At 45.3% G+C, this 27,954-nt stretch overlaps 1 protein-coding gene across 1 annotated transcript in view; it reads left to right on the top strand.

Moving 5' to 3' along the window:
* Positions 1 to 17,235: 17,235 nt before the first annotated feature.
* FDX1 (ferredoxin 1) overlaps positions 17,236 to 27,954 on the top strand; it is a 142,884-nt gene continuing 132,165 nt past the window's right edge. The window contains exon 1 of the mRNA XM_069202304.1: positions 17,236 to 17,435. Within this exon, the coding sequence (XP_069058405.1) occupies positions 17,299 to 17,435 (137 nt within the window). The 5' untranslated portion in view covers positions 17,236 to 17,298. The remainder of the gene's footprint in view (positions 17,436 to 27,954) is intronic.

The raw sequence follows: 27,954 nt of genomic DNA, 5'->3' as shown, positions 1-27,954 counted from the left end.
CAAGCATGTGAGTGGGCACTGAATTTGATTTTGTCTTTGATGAAAGAAACTGATTTGGTGGCCCTATTAGTTCCCTTTTTGAAGGCATTGTATGGCAGGCCATATGCCATAGGTTTTGTTGAACTCAATTGTTCGAGGGAGAAGTACAAATGGCAGAATGGCACCAATTACCTGAATTTCTTTGAATAGTGAGGCCAGCACCCTTGACCAAAATTCTACATCTTCTTTAAAAATGGCCTGTGGAATCTGGACGGCCCTTAAAGAGTGTTTTACGAACTGACGACAGGGTGAAATTAGGGTCAATTCCTGTTGGCTTTAAATTCCTTCTAGCTAAGTTCATATCCAATTGATTGCAGATGGGGTGAACAACACTTCTCTGCTGATGTTCTATAGAAAAAGTTGAGGTAAGATAGTTCACCTATGTAGGTTCTGAGATATTTAAATTGTTTATGCTTCTGCCTCTGGAGTTGAGGTTGTTAATAGTTTCCCAGAATTGCCTAGGATTACTCTGCCTGGCACTGAATGTTATTTTTGCTCAAAAAAAGTATCTTGCTGTGTTCTTTTCTTTCCACGGCTCCTTTCTGTAGGCTTTCTTAAGGCCCTTCAGTTGCTCCCAAAGCAAAGAATTTGCAGGGTGGACTTTCAAAAGTCTGGCAAGTTGTTTTAGTCTTTTTTTAGCTCAATGAATTGTTCCGAAAGATGGATCTTCCCTGTGGCAAAGCTTTTGAGCCTGTAAACTGTTGTAGTGTCAATGTTTGAAAGTGCTTTAGTAGCTTATTTCCAAAGTGGTCCCAAACATCAGTTAGATGAAACTTTGTTCTTAAGCTATCAGTCATTAGCTTTTTGGCCAGTGATGCGAGGTCTGCTATAGTTTCAGTTGACCAACTTAACTGCTTTAGATGTGTGGCTGTGGTGGCACCAACTTCTCCTGAGGTCCATATGTGAATATATGGGGCTATTCCTAATGACAGGAGTTGGAGCGAGTGATCGTTACATGTGCTGTATCTCATTGAGAAGTCCTTGATCAAAGGAATCAGAAGCAAGGAGAGAATTATATTGTTGATGAGCGATCGTGACGTGGGGTGTCTTCTGGAAATCTACCGTTTAGGACCTTCTTTCTGAGGAATTCCAGTGTTGTGACTAAATGTTTGCCATATTGGTTTTGACGCTTTACTTTCGAACTGGCCTGGGCCAGGACTTTCCAGAATGAGTTGTCGATGCTGAGTATATTATATCATTATTCTCAGTAGTGGGCATGAGATTTAAATTTAAGTTACCTGTCATTATTATGTTCCAAGTAGGCTGGAGTTGCCTGTATCTGGATATTGTTGCAGTTAATTTTCCTATAGAGACCTAGTTTTGAAGTAGAAGAACTTTTATTGATTAAATTATGGGTAACCGCCTGGTTTGTTTGCACTACGTTTACCTATTTTTGTTCAGCTTGATTGGCAGAAATTAGTGGTTCATGTTGCACTTCCTGTTGTGCTGATGCCATATGCTCTATATCCTAGGTTGAACTGCTGATCTGCTGTTAATTGGTTCATTTTTTATGGTGGTCTTGTCTGATGCTAAAATATTCAACAGGAGTTCCAGGAGAAGAGATAATTTGTTAATTATTGGGCCGCATGTACATTTCGTTGTTGACGGTGTGCATATGGCTTGCACCCTTGTGATTAGAGATATTAAGGATTCCAGTTTTTGATTGATACTTGAGATGTGCATGGCCATAAGGTTCATTATATCGATCTGTGCGTCTAGTTTGTCTGATTGAAAATTCTAAACTTCAATGGGCGATTGCAAGGTCGTTAAGAGACTTTCACACCAGTGCGGGGTGGGTTGTATTTGCTTGCTTGTAGTTGTAGAGGTCGTGTGTGCGTATGTGAAGGAAGACCTGAGAGGAGATGGGGAGCTTTGCCTGGTTTTTCCTTTGTGACAGTATGGAGGCATCCTTACGGTTAAACTTGATTTTGGAGGAAGCACTGAAGCAGTCTTCCAGAAGGGGCATCTTGCATCCTTCCTAGCCGTGATGTTACTTGTATTAGGGAAAGAATTTCCATTAGTGAGTGTGGCTATGCTTCTGCCCTGTTATTCATTTCTGGTTTTTGTTGTTTTATCCCGCAAGAAGTAAGGCACCCTAGTGTCCGAAGGAAGCGTTGGAGATTGGCTGTCCTCTAGACATATTGGCCCTCATTACAACATTGGCGGTAACTGCCGCCTACAGCCATGGTGACAGCCGCCAACATACCGTCGCCGTGGCTACCAGCCGCCCACCCGCATTATGACTGTCGACGGAACTCCGCCAGAAGGCTGCGGAATACCGCTGAAGGTCATGACTAGGATGGCAGTAAGGTGGTGCTGCTGTCAGCAGCAATGCCACGCCAGCAAAACACTGCCTACTGTATCATGAGCAATGATATGGCCTGGCGGTGTTTTGCTGGTGGATGCTGCTGCTGGCAGCAGCGCCGCGTCCTGTGTCCTGCCGGAGGACCCCCTGCAAGCAAGAAAGTCAGGTTCTCCGACAGGAGAGGGGGGTGTTGTGTTCGTGTGTGGGGGTGTTGTGTGCATGTGTGGGGGTGTTGTGGGGGTTGGGGTGTCTGTTTATGAATGCATGCATGCGGGTGTCAGTCGCATTGAATGAGTGCGTGAATGCCTGAATGTGAGTGTACGTGTATGTTGTGTGTTGTGAATGCATGTGTGCGGCAAAGTATGTTGGTGTGTGTTGCGGTGTGTGGGTATGTATGTGCATGCATGGGTGGATGTGGGTATGCGTGTGTGTATGTGTGGGCGCGTGTGGGTGTGCAAATGTGTGGGGGTCAGGAGAGGGAGGGGGAGGGAGTACTGTAGGGTGAGGGAAGGGAGCGGGGAGACCCCTATCAGTGCCAGGGAAGGAATTCCCTGGCACTGATAGTGCCTACCGCCATGGTTTTCGTGCGGGACGCTTGCCACGAAAACCATGGCGGTAAGCGGGGTCATAATCCCGAGGGTGGGATTGTGACTGCCGGTGGGCTGGAGACTAAAGTCTCCATCCCAGCGGCCGTTACCACCCTGGCGGACGGAGTGGTACTTTGACGGTTTGGCTTGAGCCAAACCGCCAATGTCATAATTTGGGAAAAGGTACCGCCAGCCTGTTGGCAGTACCTTTCCCCAAATTATCGCTGACCCCAGGGTCGTAATGAGGGCCATTGTTTTAACTTCCAGGGGCTGCGTAAGTCCTGTGTTACTAGAGACTGAAAGCGAGCAGGACCATGAGCCCTCCAATTGGACCTTGTAGGAAGCTAGCTCTATACATACTATCTCAAAGTGAGAGATAGTGTGCACAAAGTCCAGGGGTTCCCCCAGAGGCTTGACAGAGGCAATCATAGATAATATTAATGCTCTATTTGTGGTAGTGTGGTCGAGCAGTTAGGCTTATCAGAGGGTAGTGTTAAGCATTTGTTGTACACACACAGGCAATAAATGAGAACACACACCCAATGACATAACTCCAGGCCAACAGGTTTTTACATAGAAAAATAATATTTTTTAAATTTATTTTAGAACCACAAGATTCAGATTGCAGGTAAGTACATTAAGGCCCTGATTCTGACCTTGGCGGACGGCGGAGGCCGTCCGCCAAGGTACCGCCGCCAAATGACCGCACCGCGGTGACCGCGGCCATTCAGACATTTCCTCTGGGCCGGCGGGCGCTCTCCAAAAGAGCGCCCGCCGGCCCAGAGGAAATGCCCCTGCAACGAGGACGCCGGCTCAGAATTGAGCCGGCGTAGTTGCAGGGGTGCGACGGGTGCAGTTGCACCCGTCGCGTATTTCAGTGTCTGCAAGGCAGACACTGAAATACTTTGCGGGGCCCTCTTACGGGGGCCCCTGCAGTGCCCCCAGGGGCCCCGCGGCACCCCCTACCGCCATCCTGTTCATGGCGGGTTTCCCGCCATGAACAGGATGGCGGTAGGGGGTGTCTGAATACCCATGGCGGCGGAGCGCGCTCCGCCGCCATGGAGGATTCCCCCGAGCAGCGGAAAGTCGGCGGGAGACCGCCGACTTTCCGCTTCTGACCGCGGCTGAACCGCCGCGGTCAGAATGCTCGTGGGAGCACCGCCAGCCTGTTGGCGGTGCTCCCGTGGTCGGTGGCCCTGGCGGCGAATGACCCCCTAAATGTAAGGCACTTGGCATAGGTAAAGATAGGACTTTAAATAAAAACAGTAATGTACACAGTTTGGCATAAAATGACAACAAGCTATTTTAAAAGTGGACACTGCAAAATTCAACAGTTCCTGGGGGAGGTAAGTACGGGCTAGTTTTTGAGGTAAGTAAAGCACTTACAAGTTCAGTCTCCGGGGCATAGGCATCCCACCATTGGGGGTTCAAGTCAACCCCAAAGACCCAACACCAGCAACACCGGGCCGGTCAGGTGCAGAGGTCAAAGAGGGGCCCAAATAACATAGGTGCATGTGGAGACTAGGGGTACTCCTGTTCCAGTCTGCTAGCAGGTAAGTACCTGTGTCCTCGGGGAGCAGACCAGGGGGGTTTTGTAGAGCACTGGGGGGGTCCCAAACAGGCAGACAAAGTAACACCCTCAGCGGCACAGGGGCGGCCGGGTGCAGTGTGCAAACAAGGCGTCAGGTTTTGTATAGAAATCAATAGAGGGACCCGGGGGTCACACTGACGATGCAGGCAAGGAACAGAGGGGCTTCTTGGGCCAGCCACCGACTGTGCAAGGGTAAGGGCTGCCTGCTGGTCACTTCTGCACTGGTAGTTGGTTTTTCACAGGCCTGGGGGCTGCGGGTGCAGTGCTTCTTCCAGGCATTGTGTTTTTTTGTTACCGGGCAGTCGTGGTCAGGGGGTCCTCTGGATTCCCTCTGCAGGCATCGTCGTGGGGGTGCAGAAAGGTCGGCTAAGGGTGGACATGTCATTGGAGTCGCCTCGGGGTCCTCTCTGCGGCATTGGTTTCTCTGGACACGGGCCAGGGGCGTCGGGTGAAGAGTGGTGGGGACGCACGCTTCTGGATTGATGTCCTTGAGGGTGGCTACACCCTTCTCGTGCTCCCTCCCTTTGGGGAGGGAAGCACATCTCTATCCCTATTGGGCTAAATCCTCCAAAACAAGATGGAGAATTTTTCAAGGAGGGGGTCACTTCAGCTCTGTTCATCTTAAGGGTGGACCTGGCTGAGGGGGTGACTCCTCCTTGTTTTTCTCATTATCTCCCCGGACGTGCAACCAAAAGTGGGGGCTATGTCCGAGGGGACCGTCATCTCCACTAGCTGGGGTGCCCTGGGGCATTGTAACACGAAGCCTGAGCCTTTGAGATTCACTGCTAGGAGTTACAGCTCCTGCTGGGGGGAGGTGTGAAGCACCTCCACCCAGTGCAGGCTTTGTTTCTGGCCCCAGAGAGCACAAAGGCTCTCACAGCAGGGGGTCAGAAACTCCTCTCTCAGTGGAAGGCTGGCACAGACCAGTCAGTCCTGCACTGAAGGACTGGGTAAAATACAGGGGGCATCTCTAAGATTCCCTCTGTGTGCATTTTTAATAAATCCAGCACTGGCATCAGTGTGGGTTTATTATTTTGAGAAGTTTAATACCAAACTTCCCAGTGTTAAGTGTAGCCATTATGGAACTGTGGAGTTTGTTTTGACAAACTCCCAGACCACATATTTCATATTGCCACACTGTACTTACAATGTGTAAGAATGGACCTAGACACTGGAGGGGCATATTGCTCATGCAGCTATGCCCTCACCTGTGGTACAGTGCACCCTGCCTTAGGGCGTTAAGGCCTGCTAGAGGGGTGACTTACCTATGCCACAGGCAGTATTTTGAGTGCATGGCATCCTGAGGGGATGCCATGTCGACTTTGCCTTTTTCTCCCCACCAACACACACAAACTGCAATGGCAGTGTGCATGTGTTAGGTGAAGGGTCCCTTAGGGTAGCACAACACATGCTGCAGCCCTTAGTGACCTTTCCTAGTCACAGGGTCCTTGGTACCACTGGTACCTTTTACAATGGACTTTTCTGTGTGCCAGGGGTGTGCCAATTGTGGAAACAATGGTACATTTTTTGTAAAAGAACACTGGTGCTGGGGTCTGGTTAGCAGGGTCCCAGCACACTCTCAGTCAAGTCAGCATCAATATCAGGCAAAAAGTGTGTGGGGGCGGGGTAAATGCAACAAGGAGCCATTTCCTACATGCCTCCTACCCCATGTTGGTGAGGATCCTAGGCCATGTTGCATTCAGATTCTGGGATTAAACCATTTACAACATCTTCAATAGAGGTGAGTTGAGGTATGTGAACCTGGGCAATTACCTGTATAGGCTTGCTAATAGATTTGCTGTAGGAATTTGACACTGAAGAACTGGGAGACCCAATGGGGGTCTCTTCCTGCAGTGTGAGCTGCTGTGACAAGCTTGTATAAAGTTCCATCACTTGCACAGGTTGGTTGAACAGACCGGATAAGTGAGTGTAAATGCCATGGTCCGGTTTTTGTGGTGTGAAGGGACAGGGCAAGCCAGGTACGTCCTCTGGTGTGGCATATTTTATCGCCATGGGGTCTTTCAAAAACACCATTTTTTGAAGTTGGTTACTTTTCACGAAGCATGATGCTATGAAACCTGGGGAAGATGCTGCCGCCAGGCTTCCGCCTGAAGTTTTGGGCTTTTTAATGGATGTGTTTGTGTACTTTAGCAGTCCATGCTTCCATGACTTGTTCATTGGTGGTTGGCAAGACTTTCTGGACCTCATTTTGTGATATTGTCCGTGGAGTTTAACTTAGATGAGTTATTTCCATTTGTTTTATTGGTGTAATGTTTAGTGAACAGAGTTCCCTGTGTAGGGTTAGGATGTGGTTGATGAGGGTGATTAACCCAGTATCCTGTTGGAGGGGTTAGAGGAGCAACTGCCACCTTCGCCCCAGCCTTGAAGCACGGATAGCATGAATTTATTATCATTGGCCTGGAAGGGCACGAGCACGGCTACTTCTAAATACCCCTATTACCGTGGCGATGTATCTTTATAAAATAGTCTGAGTCTGTTTGAGGTCTGGGCCCTATCCTCCATGTGGGCCAGATGCTGTTCTATTGCACGGCACGTGCAGCACTGGGGGGGGTGCGGCGGTGAGGGCTTATAAGGACTAAGCGAGAGTAGACGAAGAGGAGGATTATAGGAGCAATAGTGGAGCCACGAATCTGTCAATCACCGAGGATCACTGTGCCTTGCAGTGCTGGTGCCACTCACCGCCAAAACGGCCAAACACTGGCCCGAGGTGTCAGCTGAAGCCGACATGCAGGTACTTCAACAGCGACGCTCCGCACTCCACTCGCCTCCACACCATTCACCGGGTCTCTGAGCTGCTCTGACCTGGCCCAGCTATGCAGCAACACCGACAGCAAGCCACTCTTCCTCCTCCACTCCACTCCCCCCACTCTCTCTGCTCTTCGCCCTCTTTCTCGTTCTGGAAACTCAGTAAGGTCAGGTTTCTGTCAACAAATCAGTTGCTTAGTGAGCCTGTGCTGCTAGGTAGAATCATCAAAATTCTGGGGCGCTAATCTTCAACTCTCGCCTAAAAAAAAACATGGAGTATGGAAAAACAACACTTTGTGGTGGACCTGTACCTAAACACAATTTCAGGCCAACTGCGCTGGAGTGAAGATCAAATACACCAAGCAGGTTGTACCGGTCAGACATTTTAGCTTCAGACTTACTTTCCAACTGCTGGGAAAAGCTTCTTCTGATCAGCCTTGCAGCTCCTAGCTCCTCTGGACAGGGTTTAGAGCACCAGTTCTCTCCAGCCTGGTATGCTGGAGGGTCTAGTTCTCTGTAATCAGCTGTGCCCTCTAGGAGTCAGTAGTCTCTTTGATTTTTGTGTCACTGAAGTATGTAAGCAGGAGGGTGCTAACAGGATTCAAGGGTCCCTGAGCCCTCCTGTGAGTTCTCTTCTTCTTCCAGCAAGAGTCAGCATTCAGAAGTCAGGATTCTTTTCCGAGCAGGGCCTTCTTTTTCAGATGGAGTCTTCCTAATTACAGGACTGTTCTTAGGGGGTGGTAATTGAGGTGCCAGATTTATCCTGTGCCCTAGTCGGTAATTAGAGGAATTCTACTGCCCAATCCTAATATTTTTCTCTCAGTCCCCCATGTTTCTTTGTAACACTTTCTATTTTCCGTCCTGCAAAGTTATCCATGAGGCCATGTTTCGAGATGGCGAGACCTAGCTGTCACCAGGCAGGCCTGTCTTCAGTTTCTTGGCCACTCTTCTACTTCACAGGGTAAAAATGGTTTACCCTCCTGTGGCAGAAGCCTAACTGTTCAGGAGAGGGCTTTGGGATGAATAGAAGAAGCCTTGATTAATTAATTTTATATATTTATTTTAAATACAGAACAAAATCCAAAAATTGCAACACCACTATTAACCTAATTTTGAATTAAAGCTTTAAATCATTTAAATATGACAAATTCAATACAAAACGCTTTTCTGAAGTGTATTTACAAAATAAAATCAATCCTAAAGTAAAACAAAAACGTTTATTATGCATTAATAATTATTCAAATTGGATGTATAAAATTAATCAAATGTCATGTCATTGTAACTATATAAAATATAATGTTAAATTAATTTCTAAATTCAAAAAAGGTTGTTAAAATGCTTTATACTTAACTAATGATTTTTAGAGATTTTTCACCATTAAATTATTTTTAGCCAGGTTTTTAACTATTTAAATTCATTTCATGTACCATTATTTCCCATGGGGTTTTATTTTAAGTCTCTGCATCCAATATTTTCTATCAGAGGGTGTTACAGTACCTGTGTTTGGCCATGAGTGATGCTGGACTTACTTCAACCCCAAGCCAGAATAATATACCACTATTTTGGGTCCCTTTTTAGCTGCAGGAATTTTACATATTTAGTTTGTGAATAAGAATGGGCGTACTTGTTTATGGGTGGGTGCATGTCCGTCCCTAACCTTCCATAAATCATTCATTACTCCTCCCTAAAACATTCCTGTTTAGTGCCCCATTTTCCAGCCACTCCCCCTGTAACTACTAAGTAGTAAACTTACATGTGTAAAGATGTCCCCCTATAAATCATTAGAGAGGTGGAGGTAGATAAATATGCTGGTAGGTTTGTGAATAGCATTTTTATTACTTGTAGTACTTTAGTAGTACTACTGTAGTACATCTAAAATACTACAAAATGCTGTTTGTGAATATGTCCCAGAGTGTCAAGTTCTGTGAAATACAACATGCATTAGCATTAGAGCGTTGACAAAGTTTAAAGATATGTTTTCCCTTAATATGGAGTGGGAGACTCTAAGGAAAAATCCTTATAATTCTTTGAAGTAATTAACATTAATAGCTTCAGCCTATGAACTGCAACTAACTCCATGCCCATTGGGGTTAAGTTCCACGTCATATGCTGAAGCTGTGAAATTCACAAAGGCCTTACAGTGTGAGGCACGCGGAGGGCTCTACAGATCAGCCATAAACACAGACAAATTAAATTTCTAAAACAGCTAATCAGAAAACTAGGCGGAGCTGAAGACAGGACCTCTAGAGAGGAGAGACTCGGGGTTGCTGTGGCTTCAAGGGGCCCAGTGCTCAGTGCAATCATGGAGCTACAGAAGAGGGGAAATTCTGTGACTGTGGGTTGGCTACTGCACTGTTGCCTAAGTTTGAGGTGGCCCTGAGGAGGGCAGTTTGCAAGCTTTGTGTTTATGGCAGCCCGGGAGGGCTGCCACTTGCACACAACTTTACTGTACATGCTATGCACAAAAAGTATGGAAATGGCAGCTTTGGCCAGCACAATATAAGGGCTGCTTATTGTGCACTTACCAGTATGCAATTGAAACTAGTCCCTAGACATTAGAGACAAAACTTGTGTACTGGAAGACTGTACAGGGAATTGAAGCTAACCCGGCATGTGAGGTGCTAGACACTTGAGGCTACTACTAACACAAGGAAGATGCACTGTGTAATTAGGCTAAACTGCTGCATGATTATTCATGAAAAGAATGCGTGGGACATTTGAGGCTTTTTCTAACCATATTGAAACTGTGATGGGTTTATATGGCTGTACTGGACTTTTTATGGCTGTACTGACACTTGTGAGGTAGCACATCGAACGTGACAACATACGTCAGTTGTGCATGGTCATATGATGAATATGCATGGCTACTTGTGCTTCCCTGGCCATATAATGGCTGTACTCATGCATGCAGCTGCTATGATTTGGCATCTTTGTGCTCTCTGCACATTATGTTATCACCAGAATATGTACGTATAGATATGTATCTTCTTTAGTAAGCGGTGATGGATTTTATTAAACTTGTGTGTATTGGTGTTAAATTTACTTAAGTGATGTTATCAGGGCCAAAGGTTGAATGGCTTCCTGTGATGTCATTGGGGTCAAAGTTTATGTGATATCACTTCCCATTGTGTTATAGGGTAGTGATGCTGCTTTTGCTAGCTCTGGCATTGTGGTGAAATGCGATCCATATAAGGTTGCTTTTAACAACCCTTTTTCATTCCCTTTGACCCCCAACTACGATTTAATTGTAAATTTCATAGACGTTCATCAAGTATCATGTTCTTCCTGCCTAACCTTCCTTCCCAGGCACCCCTTCTTCTCTGGAATCTACAGCGAATGCTCTAAATGGGCTTGTGCTGCCATCCTGCAGAAGGCCGTGGCTGATCAACTACTGCACGGTATGCCAACTCCCATTCTCTCATTCTAGTGAGGAACCCAATATGAAAGGCAGATAAAATAGCTCTGAGAAAACAGAGGGTTAATCAAATTGGCCCTACCCGTTTTAGTCACCAGGAAACAAAGACAGGGCATGATTTGAGCAATTCGTTAATATACTGTTGGAGCCTTTTAAACACATCTGTTGTGTTTCCTTTTCTCTCGGACCTAGTTTCTCTTCTTTTATTTGGACCTTGTTTGCTCTGACGGCTTGTTCCACTGCTGCTATTCCTGCCCTCCTCCGTGTGGCGTTCTGCGCATGTGTGACTGCTGGTGTTCCCAAAGCTGCACCTGGAGTTCCTGGAACGCCGACGTCATTGTTTGCCCTTTAGCCAGAGCATCAGGTACGCTGATAATGTTGTGCTGTGACTTTATATATTTATGGCCATGATAAGTGAACTGAGTCTTTAGTGTGTTTCACATAACGTGAGAATCCTGCAAACTTTGAGATCATTGTCAGGCAATATGGTGATAAATTATTATGAGCGAGCCAGTGGGGGCCTATCCAGACCTACTTTTATGTCTGACCTGTTTCAGTTTTTGCTTCTCAAAATCTGGTCGGCCTACAGCTGACACGTATTTATAACATGATGACGTGCCCTGCATCCACCTGCAGTAGAAGTGTGATTCTATATGAGGTAAATAGTAGCTGCTGTGCTTTAATTAGTAATTCCATTCATTGAATCACAGCAGCTGAAAACACACTAAATGATTTCAATCAGGTGGGTTTGAATTAGAATACTTAAGGAGCATGGACATAGACCTGAGTTATCATTGAGAGGAAGAGCCAGTAACAGCAGGTGCACAGAGAGGGATGTACGTTCATGTAATAAGTGGGGAACGCAGGGCAAAGCATCTTATATTATGAATGTCAGCCGTCAAGGGATGACAACTGTCTTTTTTCTTATCAAGAGTTTGACTTTAGGTGTTCCTGAGGCCTTCCTCTATGCGGTCCAGATGACTCTTAATTAGGGTAAGAGTAGTGTGAGTAAACCTCTCATAGCATGACGCTACATGACACTGAGTGGGTATGCTACACAAGTGCAGTGTCAGAATTACACTGCCTATGGTATGAAATAGGTTTTGCCGAACTCATTAGTCTTGTATCACCCTTTGTATTTACTGACATATGACACACTCATTGTATTATGTCTTACAGGTAACCGTGAACCTGAGAACTAAAGTTGGTAAGAAGTATCACTTTATTGTTTGCTCGGTGTATACAGTAGATATACATTTGTTTAGGATCCAACACATCTCCTCATGAATTCCATGGACTCCATTGAGCCGCTAGGCAGAAACATGTTGACACACTAGTGGGGTTGGGTACCTACTCCCCTAATCTCCACACTCAGTTACTTTAATACTAAATGGTACCCTGTATAGTTAAAAAACATACCTGGGGTACCCCACTGGTATTTAACTTAATTTATGGATCATGGGTCAGAAAAGTGCCCCCCTGATCCCAGGGTGTAGGCCTACTCTCCATCAAACCAAAGTTTTTGTACAGCATGAGGATGTCCTATGATGAAGCATGACACCTGGCAGGTTTTGATGACATGACGTCAAATTTGTTGTGTGTGTGAAAAACAAGACCAGTGAAAAAGTTGTCACACCTAATTTCACTTCGGTGCCTTTTTTCACACATACACTACACTAGCACATGGCTCACAGGATATGCACCAATGGGGAACATACAAGAAGAAACATTTTACTATAGAATACATTTGAAGATTCTCTCATAATACTATGACTCTATAGTCACATTTTTTTTTAATGGAGAAATGGGAGAAAGTATTAAATTATCTCATTAGCGTAAGCTTGATTTCTCGTTCTATTAAACACTACAAATAAAGACACATCCCACACTCCCTATATTCATGTTCTTTTGGTTTGTCAATTTTTTGTATGTTTGCAAAAAAATGTACATTTGCCAATGTTTGTTCTCAAACTGCCTGCAGCCTGCCCTCTTCCCTTCTAAGCAGTAATGGTTTTAGGGAGAGGTGCCATTGCACTGGGTGTTGAGTATGAAGGGCGACATTTACGCTCTGGATAGATCAGAGTGACAGTTTAAGCATGACAAGTGAGAAAAGAGCGGCCTGCAGAGATCTTTGTGTGCCCAGCAACTTTCAAATAATAATAATGGCAAGAAAACACTGATGATTAAGTAGCCCAGAGGGTTAATATGCCTGCAGATCCAGATTAGTATGAAATGTAGATAGATCAGTGGGTTACTGCTTTTGTCACAGAGATCATTTTGTTACTTGCAATTCATATGTTACTACCCTTCTAATATAGCACAAAGAGCTATGACCCACCATAAAAGACCTGCATGCAAATTGCAAGGCATAGGTTTAGAACCTTATTGTTTTTTTCCTTAATCGTCCATTACTCTTAGGCTAAAAAAGGGTTTCTTTGGTAGTAATAGATTCTTAGTAGTATAGACAACGTCAACCATTGTGTTATGTTTTAATTCCTGAATTTGCGTTTTGTCATAGAGGGTTAGCCTTTAGCTTGTATGAGCTGGGCCCACGCCTATGGCACCGATCTCCATAGGGTCTCCGGACCTGCCTGCAGAAGTCTCACTCTGACCTGGGACACACAGAAAATTAAACAGGATAAGATGGAGTTTGGCATCACCCATTGTAGGAGGCTGGCCTGGCTTACAGTGGGTACCTTATGGTACATACACCTTGTGCCAGGTCCAGTTATCCCTTATTAGTGGATTAGTAGTGTTCTAGCAGCTTAGGCTGATAGAGGTAGCTATAGCAGAGCAGCCTAGGCTGAACTAGGAGACACGCAAAGCTCCTACTATAACACTTATATCATATAGCACTATATCATAAGAAACACAATACTCAGAGTTACTAAAAATAAAGGTACTTTATTTTAGTGACAATATGCCAAAAGTATCTCAGAGGATATACTCCCTTAGGAGGTAAGTAATATACATGAAATATACACACACACCAAAATCAGGTAAGTAAACAGTTAGAAAAGTACTGCAAACACTGTAGAACACTATAGAATGCAATAGGGAGAAATAGGCCCAGGGGCAACAAAAACCATATAATCCAAAAGTGGAATGCGAACCACGAATGGACCCCAGGGCTAGTGTAGTGCGTAGAGGTTGCTGGGAGTGTAAGAGAACACTAAGGGTGTCCAAGATACCCCACCCCGAGACCCTGAAAAGTAGGAGTAAAGTTACCCTACTACCCCAGAAAGACAGTAAAGTCGAGATAGGGGATTCTGCAAAGGCAACAACTGAATGCAAAGCACTGAAGACAGATTCCTGGACCTGAGGACCTGCAAAGGAAGGGGACCAAGTCCAAGAGTCACGCAAGTGTCCAGGGGGGGCAGGAGCCCACTAAACCCCGGATGAAGGTGGAAAAGGGCTGTCTCCGGGTGGAAGAACCGAAGATTCTGCAACAACAGAAGGTGCCAGGAACTTCTCCTTTGGTCAGAAGATGTCCCACGGCGTGCTGGAGAATGCAGAGTTGTTTCTATGCAGAAAGACCGCAAACAAGCCTTGTTAGCTGCAAGGGTCGCGGTTGAAGATAATGGGTGCTGCCCGGGCCCAGGAAGGACCATGAGGTCGACCCTTGGAGGAGACAGAGGGGGCGCTCAGCAGTACAGAGAGCCCACGCAGAAGCAGGCAGCACCCACAGAAGCACTTGGACAGGCGTTCAAGAAATCTCAGCACGGTGGTCGTGTCAGCACAACAAAGGAGGGTCCCATGAAGTTGGTGGTCAACTCAGCGAGTTGAGCAATGCAGGATGGAGTGCTGGGGACCTGGGCTGTGCTGTGGACGAAGGATTCCTTGCAAAAGTGCACAGAAGCCCTAGCAGCTGCAGACCACGCAGTACATAGGATTACTGACTGCTGTGGGGAGGCAAGGAATTACCGCCACCAAATTTGGACAGAAGGACCACTGGACTGTCGGGTCACTTAGATCCAGCTCCTGTGTTCCAGGGACCACGCTCGTCAAGATGAGAGGGCACCCAGAGGACTGGTGAAGCAAACGTTTGGTGCCTGCGTTAGGAGGGGGAAGATTACGTCGACCCACGGAAGATTTCTTCTTGGCTTCCAGTGCAGTGTGAAGGCAGAAAGCCCTCAGAGCGTGCACCAACAGGAAACAGTTGAGAAAGCCAGCAGGATTAGGCGCTACTATGTTGCTGGTAGTTGTCTTGCTAATTTGTTGCGGTTTTGCAGGCGTCCTGGAGCAGTCAGCGGTCGATCCTTGGCAGAAGTTGAAGAGAGAGATGCAGAGGAACTCTGGTGAGCTCTTGCATTCGTTATCTGAAGAGAAACCCACAGGAGAGACCCTAAATAGCCCTCAGAGGAGGATTGGCCACCTAACCAGCTAAGTACCTATCAGGAGGGGTCTCTGACGTCACCTGCTGCCACTGGCCACTCAGAGGTCTCCATTGTTCCCTCAATATGCATTCAAGATGGCAGAGGTCTGGGACACACTGGAGGAGCTCTGGGCACCACCCGTTGGGTGGTGATGGACAGGGGAGTGGTCACTCCCCTTTCCTTTGCCCAGTTTCGCACCAGAGCAGGGGCTGGGGGATCCCTGAACCGGTGTAGACTGGGTTATGCAAGGAGGGCACCATCTGTGCCCTTCAAAGCATTTCCAGAGGCTGGGGGAGGCTACTCCTCCCCAGCCCTTAACACCTATTTCCAAAGGGAGAGGGTGTAACACCCTCTCTCAGAGGAAATCCTTTGTTCTGCCTTCCTGGCACTGGGCTGACCAGACCCCAGGAGGGCAGAAACCTGTCTGAGGGTTGGCAGCAGCGGTAGCTGCAGAGAAAAACCAGAAAGCTAGTTTGGCAGTACCTGGGGTCCATGCTGGAGCCCCGGGGATGCATGTGATTGGCACCCCAATACCAGATTTGGCATGGGGGGACAATTCCACGATCTTAGACATGTTACATGACCATATTCGGAGTTACCATTGTGAAGCTACATATGGATATTGACCTATATGTCGTGCACGTGTGTAATAGTGTCCCCACACTCACAAAGTCCAGGGAAATTGCCCTGAACAATGTGGGGGCACCTTGGCTAGTGCCAGGGTGCCCTCACACTTAGTAGCTTTGCACCTAACCTTCACTAAGTGAGGGTTAGACATATAGGTGACTTATAAGTTACTTAAGTGCAGTGTAAAACGGCTGTGAAATAACGTGGATGTTATTTCACTCAGGCTGCAGTGGCAGTCCTGTGTAAGAATTGTCTGAGCTCCCTATGGGTGGCAAAAGAAATGCTGCAGCCCATAGGGATCTCCTGGAGCCCCAATACCCTGGGTACCTAGGTACCATATACTAGGGAATTATAAGGGTGTTCCAGTGTGCCAATCAGAGTTGGTAAAAATGGTCATTAGCCTGCAGTGATAATTTTAAAAGCAGAGAGAGCATAAACACTGATGATCTGGTTAGCAGAGCCTCAGTGATACAGTTAGGCACCACACAGGGAACACATATAGGCCACAATCTATGAGCACTGGGGTCCTGGCTAGCAGGATCCCAGTGACACAGGCAAAAACAAACTGACACACAAGTAAAAATGGGGGTAACATGCCAGGCAAGATGGTACTTTCCTACACCCATAATCACTACATACATGCCAACATTTTAGAAGAGAATAGTAGGAGATTTCTAGAAATAAAATCAGGAGAATATTTTTCCCCCATTGACTTCTACAGGTGCCTGTATTGGGTTACTTTTATGTATAGGATTTGCAAGTCTGCTGCTGCCAGATTGAATATTAAATACACAAATGTCTGTTTTTTTCCCCTAACCTATCAGTAGCTCAGAGAAAGCACTAGAGCAGGTAGAAAGTGTGTTATGAAAATGCTATGCACTGGCTGCAGCAGCAAGTTACTGTCAGTGCATACTCCGAGTTACACAATACCAGGCCCTGTCAGCTGAAGCCCACAGAGGAATCAGGTTTTTACATGCAGGAATTGGGAGGAGGGAGACTAGTCTTTAAATCGGTAGTATCCTGCCTGAATTGGGAGGGTTGGCATGTGTTACCTTGCCAAAGATTAATTGGTTGCCATACCAAGCACTCAACATATAAGCCAACCAGAATGGGTGAGGTATGACTTGACTTCTTGTAGCCCTCATTGTCTTATGTAACATTTCCTGCACATTGATTTGCACACTTGTATGACTCATTTGATATGAATGTGTGATGTAAAGCACTGTGACAACGCATCCTAGAATAAGTAACACTAGAAAATTAAATAAATTCAATAAATGCTTCTTAGGGGCTACAGAGAGATGAGGGGCACCATTTGACAGTAGTATTTAGAGAATGGCTGGCGAAGGACGTCCTTGGAACAGGACGTCAACAAAGACTGGTGTACTGGGAACCACCAACGCTAAAACTAGCCATTCTTTCGAGTTACGGGAATGGAGCACAACAGAGGATTAAAGCCACTAACAGTGAAGCAACCCGCACAGTTCGTCCGACCAATAACGTTCCGCATTACGTAAAACACGGAAAGCCTGCCCCGGTAGAGTGGGAGGATACGTCCCCGCCCACACTTGAGCCGCCTCCTCCGGTCAGACATGGCGGCGGCCATCACGAGTAGGTTACTGTGCGCTTCCCTGCGCCGTCTGCCGAAACCCCGGCGTACTCTTCCGCAGTGGTTGCGGCTCGAAGCCTGCGGAGCCCGCGCGCTTAGTGTGTCGTCTTGTAAGAGCCGGTAAGTGCAGATAGAAGCCGGAAGCGGGGATTTGCGCAGGCGCAGTAAAAGCCGGCAAGTACTTCGGTCTGACAGTGACCTGTGACCGGCCAGCGAGTCTGTCCGAGGTAACGGAACGCTCGGATTGCCCTGTATGTGCCTGTCTTGTGGCTTCTGGCATATCCCCGTGCCTAGGGTCGGCCCCTATTCCCCCCGACTCTAAAAATTAAGTGGTAATCTATTGACTGTAAGGGCAGAGTTCGTGACCTTTTTCCAAAAAGGCCTTCCTTACGTAGCAGGTGTAGGGGACTGCGAGGGGTTTGTCAGAGAAATTCTATGGAATAGTGAGGTTTCTGAGGTGGGAGCCTTCCTAAAAGCCGCTGAGTGACAGACTGTCCATTAGTGACAAACAGACGATGATACGCTTCGATCTGTTAGTCAAAATTGCTACTTTACCCCTCGAAAAGCTTGATTGCTGAAAATTTTGAATCTGTCACGCGAAGAAAACACTTTTTTTTTTTTTAGAATGGTCAGGTCCTTCCTGGACGTCTCTTTAGAACTGGCCACATACCAGTTGGGTAAGACCTGCAGTGCAAGGTGTCCATAGTGCATACATGCCAACATTTTAGGAGAGGAAAGTAATAGATAAAAAAAAAAAGAATAGCGAGAATGTATTCCCCCCCTTAACCTCTATTGAAGCATAGGAAATTTGACGCTGGTAACAGTTAAAATAAAACCGTTTTAGCTTCATCAGGCGCTCCTGACTTCTGCCTGAATCGGATCTATTGGCTTGTGTGACGAACGGTAAGTTTAAATACCCGAAATCAGACAGCTAGGTTTGGTGGCTCAGTTGGCTTATGCATCTGGTCCTGGGATCTACTCTTTACCTCATGGTCACGTTGAAATCCCAGTGGGTCCACTCACCCTTTCATGTTCTTAATATCTGACTGGTATAATAAACGTAATAAAATCTGCAAGGAGGACATAGAGCATTCTTGGAAGTCAGTGACAATAATCCAGAGCTTTCGGCACTTAGAAGAGAACCAGGACATATTCCCAGTTCCTCGTATCTATTAAGCAATGCTGTGGACAGTGGCAGACTCTGGTGCTCATTCCGAGTCTGGCGGTCTAGAGACTGCCAGACTCTAGGTGGCCATCAGACTGCTGCGGTAGTGGCGGTCTGATCCGCCACATTCCGACTGCAGCCATAATGCTGTGGTAATACCTCTGACACCGCCATGCCGGAGACGGCCTCCAGCCTGGCAGTTGTAATCCACCAGGGCAGCGCTGCCCACCTGATTACGAGTTCCATTCCATCAGTTGGTGGAATGGGGGTGCTGGAGGCCCCCTGGGGGCCTCTGTACTGCCCATGCACTTGGCATGAGCAGTGCAGAGGCCCCCATGCACAGCCCCGTCGTGCATTTCACTTCCCGAATAACGGATAGCCTGAGATATTGAGATTTGCGTATTTTTATCTTTCCACGGAACAACTTCAAATGAGGTTGTAGGTCCTGTAAGAGAACTGAGTATGAAAATGGAAGATGTGGGGTTGACAAATGAAATATTGGAGTAAAATAAAGATACTTTGAAAATAATGGGACAAATAAAAATGCAGTTTGTGAGCTGCCAATATCACACTTGGCACTTCAGATTTTTTTAAGGTAAATTGTGCAGAAAAAATCCCCCATTTTGTGGCAGATTTCTTAAAATTGCTTCTGGGTGGGTGTTGTAATTGAAATGAGAGGCTTTTCGGATTAAGGTGAAGTGATACTTCTGGATCTCTCTGCTGCTTTTGATATGATAGACCTCCTGGTGCTCATGAATAGAATAACGGATTAAGGTTTCAAAGACACGATTTAGACCTGGTTCAGGTGCTTTTTGACAAAGCTGTCTGAATCATAAGATCAGCCACTTTTCTATCCCCAGGATTTCTTAATCCTTACAGTGTTACTACAAGGCTCCACCTTGTGCCCTAGGTCAGTGGTTCCCAACCTTTTGACTTCTGTGGACCCCACTTTATCATTACTGGAGCCCAGGGACCCCCACTGAATCTTTAATGGAGTCTGGGGACCCCCCACAGAGTCATTACTGAAAACTGTGGACCTAATCTGTTAATATTATTTAATTTTCTAAGCAGTCGCGGACCCCCTGAGGAGGCTTTGCGGACCCCCCCAGAATCCCCGGACCACAGGTTGGGAACTACAGCCCTAGTTTAATTAAGCTTTGTGTTCATCTTTGAGTGCAGAGCAAATGTGACACCCAGATGCCCATCAACACCTAGCTCTGCAGGGAATCGGCACTAGTGTCTGGGTTGCGATTCAGCAGTGGATGGCTCACATTTTTCAGGGGTTATTTTTGGAAAAAATAAAGATTTCCTATTTTGGAGCGGTTGGAAACTTATTTGAAACAACTGCCCTAGTCCTGTAAGTGCTCCACTAGTTGATGGAGGTTAAGTCTCTGTAGGTGTTAGTTGAAGAAAACTTAACCGTTGATCACTGCCTACCTTCTGTTGTCAATTCCTGTTTTTGTTGGCTGAAAGTGCCGAAAAAAGGTTCTACCCTTTTTCCCTACAGCCGTTCAGCAGGCCACAGTATCTCCTTGCGTCATGACCAGGCGGAACTACTGTAATGATGTATATATGGGCCTACTGCTTTTTCAAATTACCAGGCTGCAGTGTATTCAGAATTTTGCTGTGATACTAATTTGTATTATAAAGAAACATGACAATGTCTCAGTTACAGTGAGGTGTCTGCGTTGGCCAGTTTTAAGATCCTTTGTTTGATGCACAAAGACTGTTTTAATGAATCCTCTTTGTACACCAGTCTCCACTTGAAGCACTACTGTCCTCAAACGTCTCTGATATCCTCAGGCCATGTTTTTCAGATTTCCAAAACAAAGAAACTCCACAGTGTGAGTCGCACCTACCTTCTGTTACCAAGCTTTGGATGGGATTACCCCGACTCTTTTTCTAAGACAAACCCCTCAGTTTTGACTTTTAGGACACCAATTAAAATGCTTATCTTAAATAGCTGAGGCAGTGGGCATCTCTCCCTCTGCAAGCTCTGACACCAGCACCATTTTATAGGGTCGAGCGCGCAAAGCACTCTGTCCCTGGTGTAATCTCTTTGTGGGCTTTTAACCACGCCCATGTCATACTCATCACTTTCGTTGTTTCGTGGGCTTGCCTTTTAAAGTTCGCTTGATTTTATTAGTGAAAGGCATGCATACGTCATGCCTTTTCCGTTGATTAGTACACCTTGAGCGCACTGGCCAACTACTGAAAACATACAGGCTCCATGTTTTCCATATGGTTTCTGGACTACTTTTTCTCTTTATTTCATAGGCAGCGCCATCTCGCTGGGCAGTAATCGAGCGCTTTGCAGGACATCGACCCTGTTACATGGATAATCGCAATTTTGCCGGTTGCATGGATAATTGCACCTTAGTCATGGATCAAATCAAATCAAAAACATTTATAAAGCGCGCTACTCACCCGTGAGGGTCTCAAGGCGCTAGGGGGAAGGGGTTACTGCTGCTCGAAGAGCCAGGTCTTGAGTTGCCTCCGGAATGCAGGGTGTTCCTGGGTGGTCCTGAGGTTGGTGGGGAGGGAATTCCATGTCTTGGCTGTCAGGTAGGAGAAGGATTTCCCACCTGCCGTGGTGCGGCGCATGCAAGGGACGGCGGCGAGTGCGAGGTTGGCGGAGCGAAGCTGACTAGTGGGCGTGTAGAAACTGAGGCGACGGTTGAGGTATTCGGGTCCCTTGTTGTGGAGGGCTTTGTGTGCGTGGGTGAGGAGCCGGAAGGTGATCCTTTTGTTGATGGATAATTGCACTTTTACCGGTTACATGGATAATCACACTTTTGCCGATACGTTTCACTGCAAGCAAACTTCTGTTTCTCTTTGTGTGTCATCTTTGCGCTCATGGTGCCGTCGGCTTGCTAATATGAAACTCCTTTTACTTTTCATTTTCAGTTTGTGGCAAGAAAAGTCCGGTTAAGAGTTTACAGCGCTAATAGCTCTAACTCGAGCAAATGTGAGACCCATTGCATTGCAAATGCTTGTTTAGTTTTAGTGCCAAGAAACTGAGGGTTGCTGTATGTTTCACTTTATAATTAAATCAAACATTGGGGTGTTTCAGACTGCTTGGCACACCATGAAAGCACTGGAACATTTAATGAGTGCCCCATGCAACATAGTAATACAAGTGACAATTCTGCTGTATAATGGACTATTTATTCTTGTATTATTCTCTTCTCTTTGGACGCACACCACCCTGAACATTCTTTGAGAAAGTAAACCTCTCATGCTCGGGACGTTTTTTCTGACCTCCACCATTTTGAAAGATCGCCAGCCGCATCAGAATTATATATATATATTTTTTAAAGAAATTAAGGCAAATATTACACCTCTTTTATGACTTCATTAAACAGCAGCTATACAACTTTTGTGTTTTAATTGTAATGTCAGCATTCCTGAACAAAGCTTCTCAATTTTCTTTTATATTTGGTGTAAGCATTTTACTTTTTACATAAACCTTCTGTACACCTGGTAGGATATTTTGGCTATAGGTGGTCATGAATGCATTTTTTGAAGATTGCCCTAATTGTTGCTCAGACCAAGCAAACCAATTTTGAGCCCAGGTTAGTGAAACTGGTCGCAGTTCATACCCAGGCCCTAATTGCTCTTCCATAAGTCATTCCACAGACGTTGGGAACAACAACATGCACCACTTGCTCTCCTGTGATCCGCTCTAGGCATAGACACAACTACATGGTTGTGGCTTCATCAAATGAGCAGCCTCTGCCGCACACATACAACGCCAAAGCACTTCACACTTAGAGCACGCTATGTTCACACATCAACTCTTCTTTCATACACTCACATCTGGTATGCTTTAGTGTCCTAAATTTCACTCCTTTTGATTCACTACATACTAAGACCCAGAGACAAACATGATCAGAGCACACCTCTGGCCCATGCAACATGATACTGTTATTCACATAGGCATCATGACAGATCCATGCTTCTAGCTGTGCACTGCTAAGGGGTAGTATGCTACTCAATAGCAAATGTTCTTCAGTACCTTGTAAAACACCATATGAACACCATAATTGTACGATCACTTGCTCTTGCCTTTCCTTACAATAATGAATTGGTGTACTCAATTTTGTATTAATAAGGGGACAGGCAACAGTATGAATGAGAACCTTCCTAAATAGTGCATAAAAGATACTCCCTAGATTTCTATTTCCAATTTTGAATTGGAGATAAGGTGGTGTTCAGTTTTGTAATGTCAGTTTTGCTGTAATCGAACAGGGTATGGGACTCATTGCTTGCATCCAACTTTGGTGAGTTAGTCCTGACAAATCTCACCTGGGCCACTAACCATATGATTGTTTCAGCTGTATATATAGAAGTCCTGTGTGCATCAGTAGGTCTCTGAGAGATCTGAAATTGCAGCAGGAAATTAAGACACCTTTTTGGAAGAGCACATTCTACCCTTAGAAGAAATGACTGGAAGTTCCCATCTTAGGCTACTGCTGATGGTCATCAGTTGAGATCATAGCAATTTAAGGTAGAAGTCAAGCAAATGGAAGAGAGGGTGGTCGAAAGGAAGGGAGAAGAGCCCTCACCTGTCATGGAGTCAGGGTCAGACTACAGTCACATGTATGGAGTATTCTATTTTTCTGTGTCTTGATTGAAATTGGCCGAGGAAATTACCTTGCTGGTTCTGAATTTAAAAAAAAAAAAAAAAAAAAAAAATACCAAAAACAAAAAAAAGTCCAACTGACTGATCTTTAATGTAATCAATATGTTGAAGACCATAAAATACATTGATTGGCTATAAAGTTATTTAATAACTGAGTTTTTTTTTAAATATGATGGTATTCTTCACCACCATTGCACAAAGACAAAGATTTATTGCTACAAGAATATGTGCACATTTTCTAGTCAGTGTTGTCTAGGGCACATGCGCATTTCAGAACATTAAGCAAGTTTTGCACATCTTTCATAGAGGCTGTGTGAAAACAGAGGGGGTGGGTTTGCGAAGATGGTCACATTTGTCCAGTCTGCTTGGGGGTTATGATTGATTCCATCAGTCCTGGCAGACAGAATTTGTTACTTGTAATAAAAGTATGTATTAAAGGCCTTGCACCATTATTTTGTTTTAAACATTTTCGATAAAACGCCAAGGAGATATAGATGCCAGTTATTGAAATCGCAAGATAAGGCTGACAAACGGTCCATTCTATAGAGCAAATTATAATCTGACAATACGCTTGAACCATGTGCTTAACCACTCACAGTTTTGCTTATAGAGAACTAAATTTTCCCTCCACCCTATCTGCACCTACTCACTTGAATAACCATTCCCACCCAGTGCCATAGAACCCTTACAATACCCCAACACTTTTTAAACAATGAAAACCCTGATCTTCTACTAATAGATATTAATCAGACCAACCAATCCTGCAAAGAGAATGGTGAACCAGCACCACTTAGCAAATTCCTGGTTCAGAATGATCTGCAACTCTCAAATACTCTCAATGACAACCCTCTCCATTGAACAAATATTGTAGGTGAACATCGTAGCAAAGTTTCCTCCACAACTTTACATCCACTCCACGCTCTTTCAGCTTGATGTTACTTTAGCCAGACTTAACCTTGGGCTTTCTGCTTACCTGGACTCCCTACTCACTAAGTTGGGCTTCCCCTGGAAAACAAACTTGAACTCCTAAACCCAAAGCTTTCCCAGCTCGGTCACATGAGCCCAACTTATCCTTAGGCCTTCTCACCTTGAGACTCTACTACTTTAACTAGAGTCCCGTATTTCCTGTCGCACAAGACTCGTCTGTAGTATTCCCATTCGTAGGCACTTTTAGAGAGGGTAGGAACATTATTTCCCACAGTCTTCTGTCCTTGTTTTCAACCTTGAGTAGGTAGGTACCTTTAGTTAGAATAAAATGTAACTCCAGTACCTATAGTACATTTTTAATTCACACTCCGCAGTCCCTTACCAGATTACACCTTAGGACCCACAGCACTCCTTTAGTTCCTAAATGGCACTACTTCAAAAGATCTCCAGCAAAGAGCTCCCTTACGGGCCCGTCATGCATTGCAGCGCCAGCCTGATGAGGAGAAAGCCAGATGATGAAGCATGCCACCAATTGGTGGGTGAGGGCTCTTGCTCTGCACTAGGGACGTGCTTTAGGTGGCCTATGTTCTCCCCTAGTTGGGTCTGTAGAACATAAGTTACGGAACAGTGCACTCAGTTGTTGTGAGTATTGTACCTTGGGAGATCGTACACTGGACTGCTAAAAAATAAAATAAGTCAGTGGGTTAGCAATATGATATCCTCTTACATGTACCGATTATGTTTTTTCTGTATGTGATGTTTATTTAAAAGTATTGGAAGGCAAAATATGATTCATATGGTGCCTTTGAAACCAAGCTCTTTATTACAAATTGTGCCTTAACTAAGTTGAGAAGAAGAAAATACCTAATAATTTGTTTACCGGACACTTTTTACGTCTTACTACAGGCAGAGTTTAGCTGTGTGTTTGCAAAAAAACATCTGGTGGACCAAAACCAATCCTTACAGTGAGCTTAGAGCCCATCCGTTGCTTACCGCTGGCTATACTGTCAATCTCATTTTTGTTTCTGACTTCTTCAATTAATTTCCTTAATCATTAATCTCTGTACCATCCTTTCGACTGAATTACTTATATCCTTCCACCACTCACATTTAGGGGACTACTTTTTTCTTTTTCATTAAGCATTTTACAAGAGTTCATGTTTTTTTCTTGCTCTCTCTCTCACGTGGTACTTTTACTTGCTCAGATACCTGCCCCCCACCCTTTCTGGTGCTTCCCCTACACATACTCCCAACCTGTTCTTCCATTGCTCTCCTACACCTTCAAGCCCTTTGAATAAAACGTTTTATCATTAGTTATTTTGAACTGCGCAGTAGCTGCCATTTGCTGCTGGGCTGCTCCGCTTTCCAAAAAAACACTATTGTGGGTTTCTGTTGCTCCGTTGCCCCCCCGCCCCCCACTTCTTGTTGCTTTCCCCTCACTTGCTCCTTCCACAGAAATTGCATGGCTGCAAGCCGTGGCTGTGCCATTGTCCCTTTATCTTTTTCTTGCTCTTTCCCTTTTTAAAAAAAAATAGTTTATTGTCTGTGTTACAAAGCATCTGTAAAAATAATTGTTAAATCCAATTGACCATCAAGGTGAGACCTGTTTGCTCTGCCAATTCTTGTTTACACTTCATATAGTTAAAAGCATTTTAAGTAATTATTGGGGGTGCAGTAGTAATGCTAGGAAATGATGACCTGGTCATACAGCATTTCTCTTTGTAATCATCCCAGGTTTTTCTAGCAGGTTCCTGGCGCTTACAAAAGTGTGTCATTATTTGTTCTTGCTTTTCTCTCATAAGGATTGGCTCAGGCCATTTGACCAACATTATTTGCCTTGAACATTTTCTTCTGTGTAACCTCATCCTTTCATGTACTCTTATTTCATCTTGTCATTCGTGTCAAATGGGCAATAGAAAAAACCTGTTCAAGTCAGTCAATAAAAGGAGTGTCCAGCCATGCAAATAGTTGTTGTGTGTGTGTGTGTGTGTGTGTGTGTGTACTCCCTCTCTCCTAGAGGAAATAGATCTACCTGCCCATGTTTTGTGAGATTGAGCCCCAGTCACTCCCACATTCAATGGGGGTTATATGAAGGGATTTCATTAACGGAAAAAATATTTCTCCATGGTACACTTTTTCAAAGAGCAATGCCATCTGTTTGCATAAATTATTAAATGAGCAGGACACAATCTTCTTAGAATAGGGGAAGGACCATAATCGGGGCGAATCTTAGGTATTACTGTCAGGGGTTGTGAGTCTGAGATTTCTCAGCAAGAAACCTGGTGTTCCCAAGTGAAAAAGCCCAGGACAGCCTGTGGCACATGACTGAAGGGGGATGCATGATTTTAGGCGTATTTATTATGAGTCTGAGTAATTCGAAACTATACAGCAAAAAAGGTTCTGCACATCCCTGTGCTTTATTTCAAAGAGTTCTCCAAACTCCTGGAAAGGAAACTTCTTCCAAGATGCGCATGTCCCCTGCTCCTACCAAAGATTCTCTGCACAAGAAAACACACATGGAAGAAGGTAAAGGAGGAGACAGGCTAAACTTTGAGAAAATGTGCAAAGCATTTTAAAGGACCAAAACAGTTCTAAGTCAAAAACGCTAAAAGAAATTCCAGGCCAGTTTATAGAAATTGAGTAAAATTAAATGCACAAAATGACAATAAAACACCAAAAATCCAAAAAGAGGATCCAGAGATATGAATTTTGAGAGACTTAAGTTACAAAGATCCAAGAAAAGGTAGAACACAAATGATAGTCTATGTTGACTGGGACGTATGTGTGATTTTAGCCCGACCACGATGAAAGGTGGGACATGTATACCAAGTAGGGTTGTCCTGGTCAGACATTTTACCTTGTGGCTGCGCTCGTGACATGGAAGTGAAAATCCACCAGCGGGGTAAAGTTGCAGGCTATATCCAAGAAGAGTTCTACAAGGCCAGATAGTGGTTGGACGAGGCCCTGCTGAAGCCCGTTAGCTTGGGTGGGAAAAATCAAATTTCACTCATCAAATGAATACTTTTTGTGCCTACACCTGGTCAAGATTTCCATGCTCGACTTGGGCCACATTTCGGAGTTCAGAAGCCTCCAGTGGGGCTAGGTTGAAGGCTGTATCCGATGGTTAGTTTCACAAAGCTTGATAACTTCTCGCTGAGGTACAGCTGAAACTGATTTGTTTTGCTGTAGAGAACCTCCAGGTGGGAGAAACCTATTTCTTAATCCTAGCAAAGTCATAATTTGGGTGAGTTGGCTTTGATGGTTGATTCCGGTCCTTTAGAGGTCTAAAGTCCAAAACCTTTCAGAGCTGCCATGACAAGTCCATTTAGACACAGCAGGGGATCCTACGACCTCTGGAACAGTGCTTGAAGGTCAAGACTCACTCCAGTGGAGCCCACCAGCAAGGTACCCACCAATTCCAGTTGCTATAGCCAAGTACATCTCGAAAAAACCTCTTCCAGCTTGTGTCCCAGTAGCCACATAGGGCCTGAGCCTTGGAGTCCCCTTCTTTGTCCTAGGTACAAGGGTGAGCAGGTCCAGCCTTTCAGGTCTCCTAGCAGATCTCAAACAGCAGGTGGAGTCCTCTTACTGTTCTTCTACAGGTCCAGAGACTGTTCTGAGGAGGGTGCCTTGGGGTGCCACATTTATGTTGGGCCTCAATTAGTGAATGGGAGTAACTCTTGGCTCCTTTCTGACCACTGGGGTAAACTTTCCTATGGCAGCCCTGCTCGCGTTTGCAGCAGTTCATGTTTTCCCTACTGCAGATATTCCCACAGTGCCCCTTATCCCAAAATCTGAGATGAGGCAACCATTCTCCCCTAATGCATAGCTTGTAGGCCCACCCAGAGGTGTAGCCAGGGTAATGAACAGTTTCCTCCTCTGTGGTTATTGACAAACAGTAC

This window comes from Pleurodeles waltl, chromosome 8, assembly GCF_031143425.1.
Source record: "Pleurodeles waltl isolate 20211129_DDA chromosome 8, aPleWal1.hap1.20221129, whole genome shotgun sequence".
NCBI lineage: Eukaryota > Metazoa > Chordata > Amphibia > Caudata > Salamandridae > Pleurodeles > Pleurodeles waltl.
Note: the sequence above shows the minus strand (reverse complement) of the source record. Positions and strands in the feature narration are given on the sequence as shown.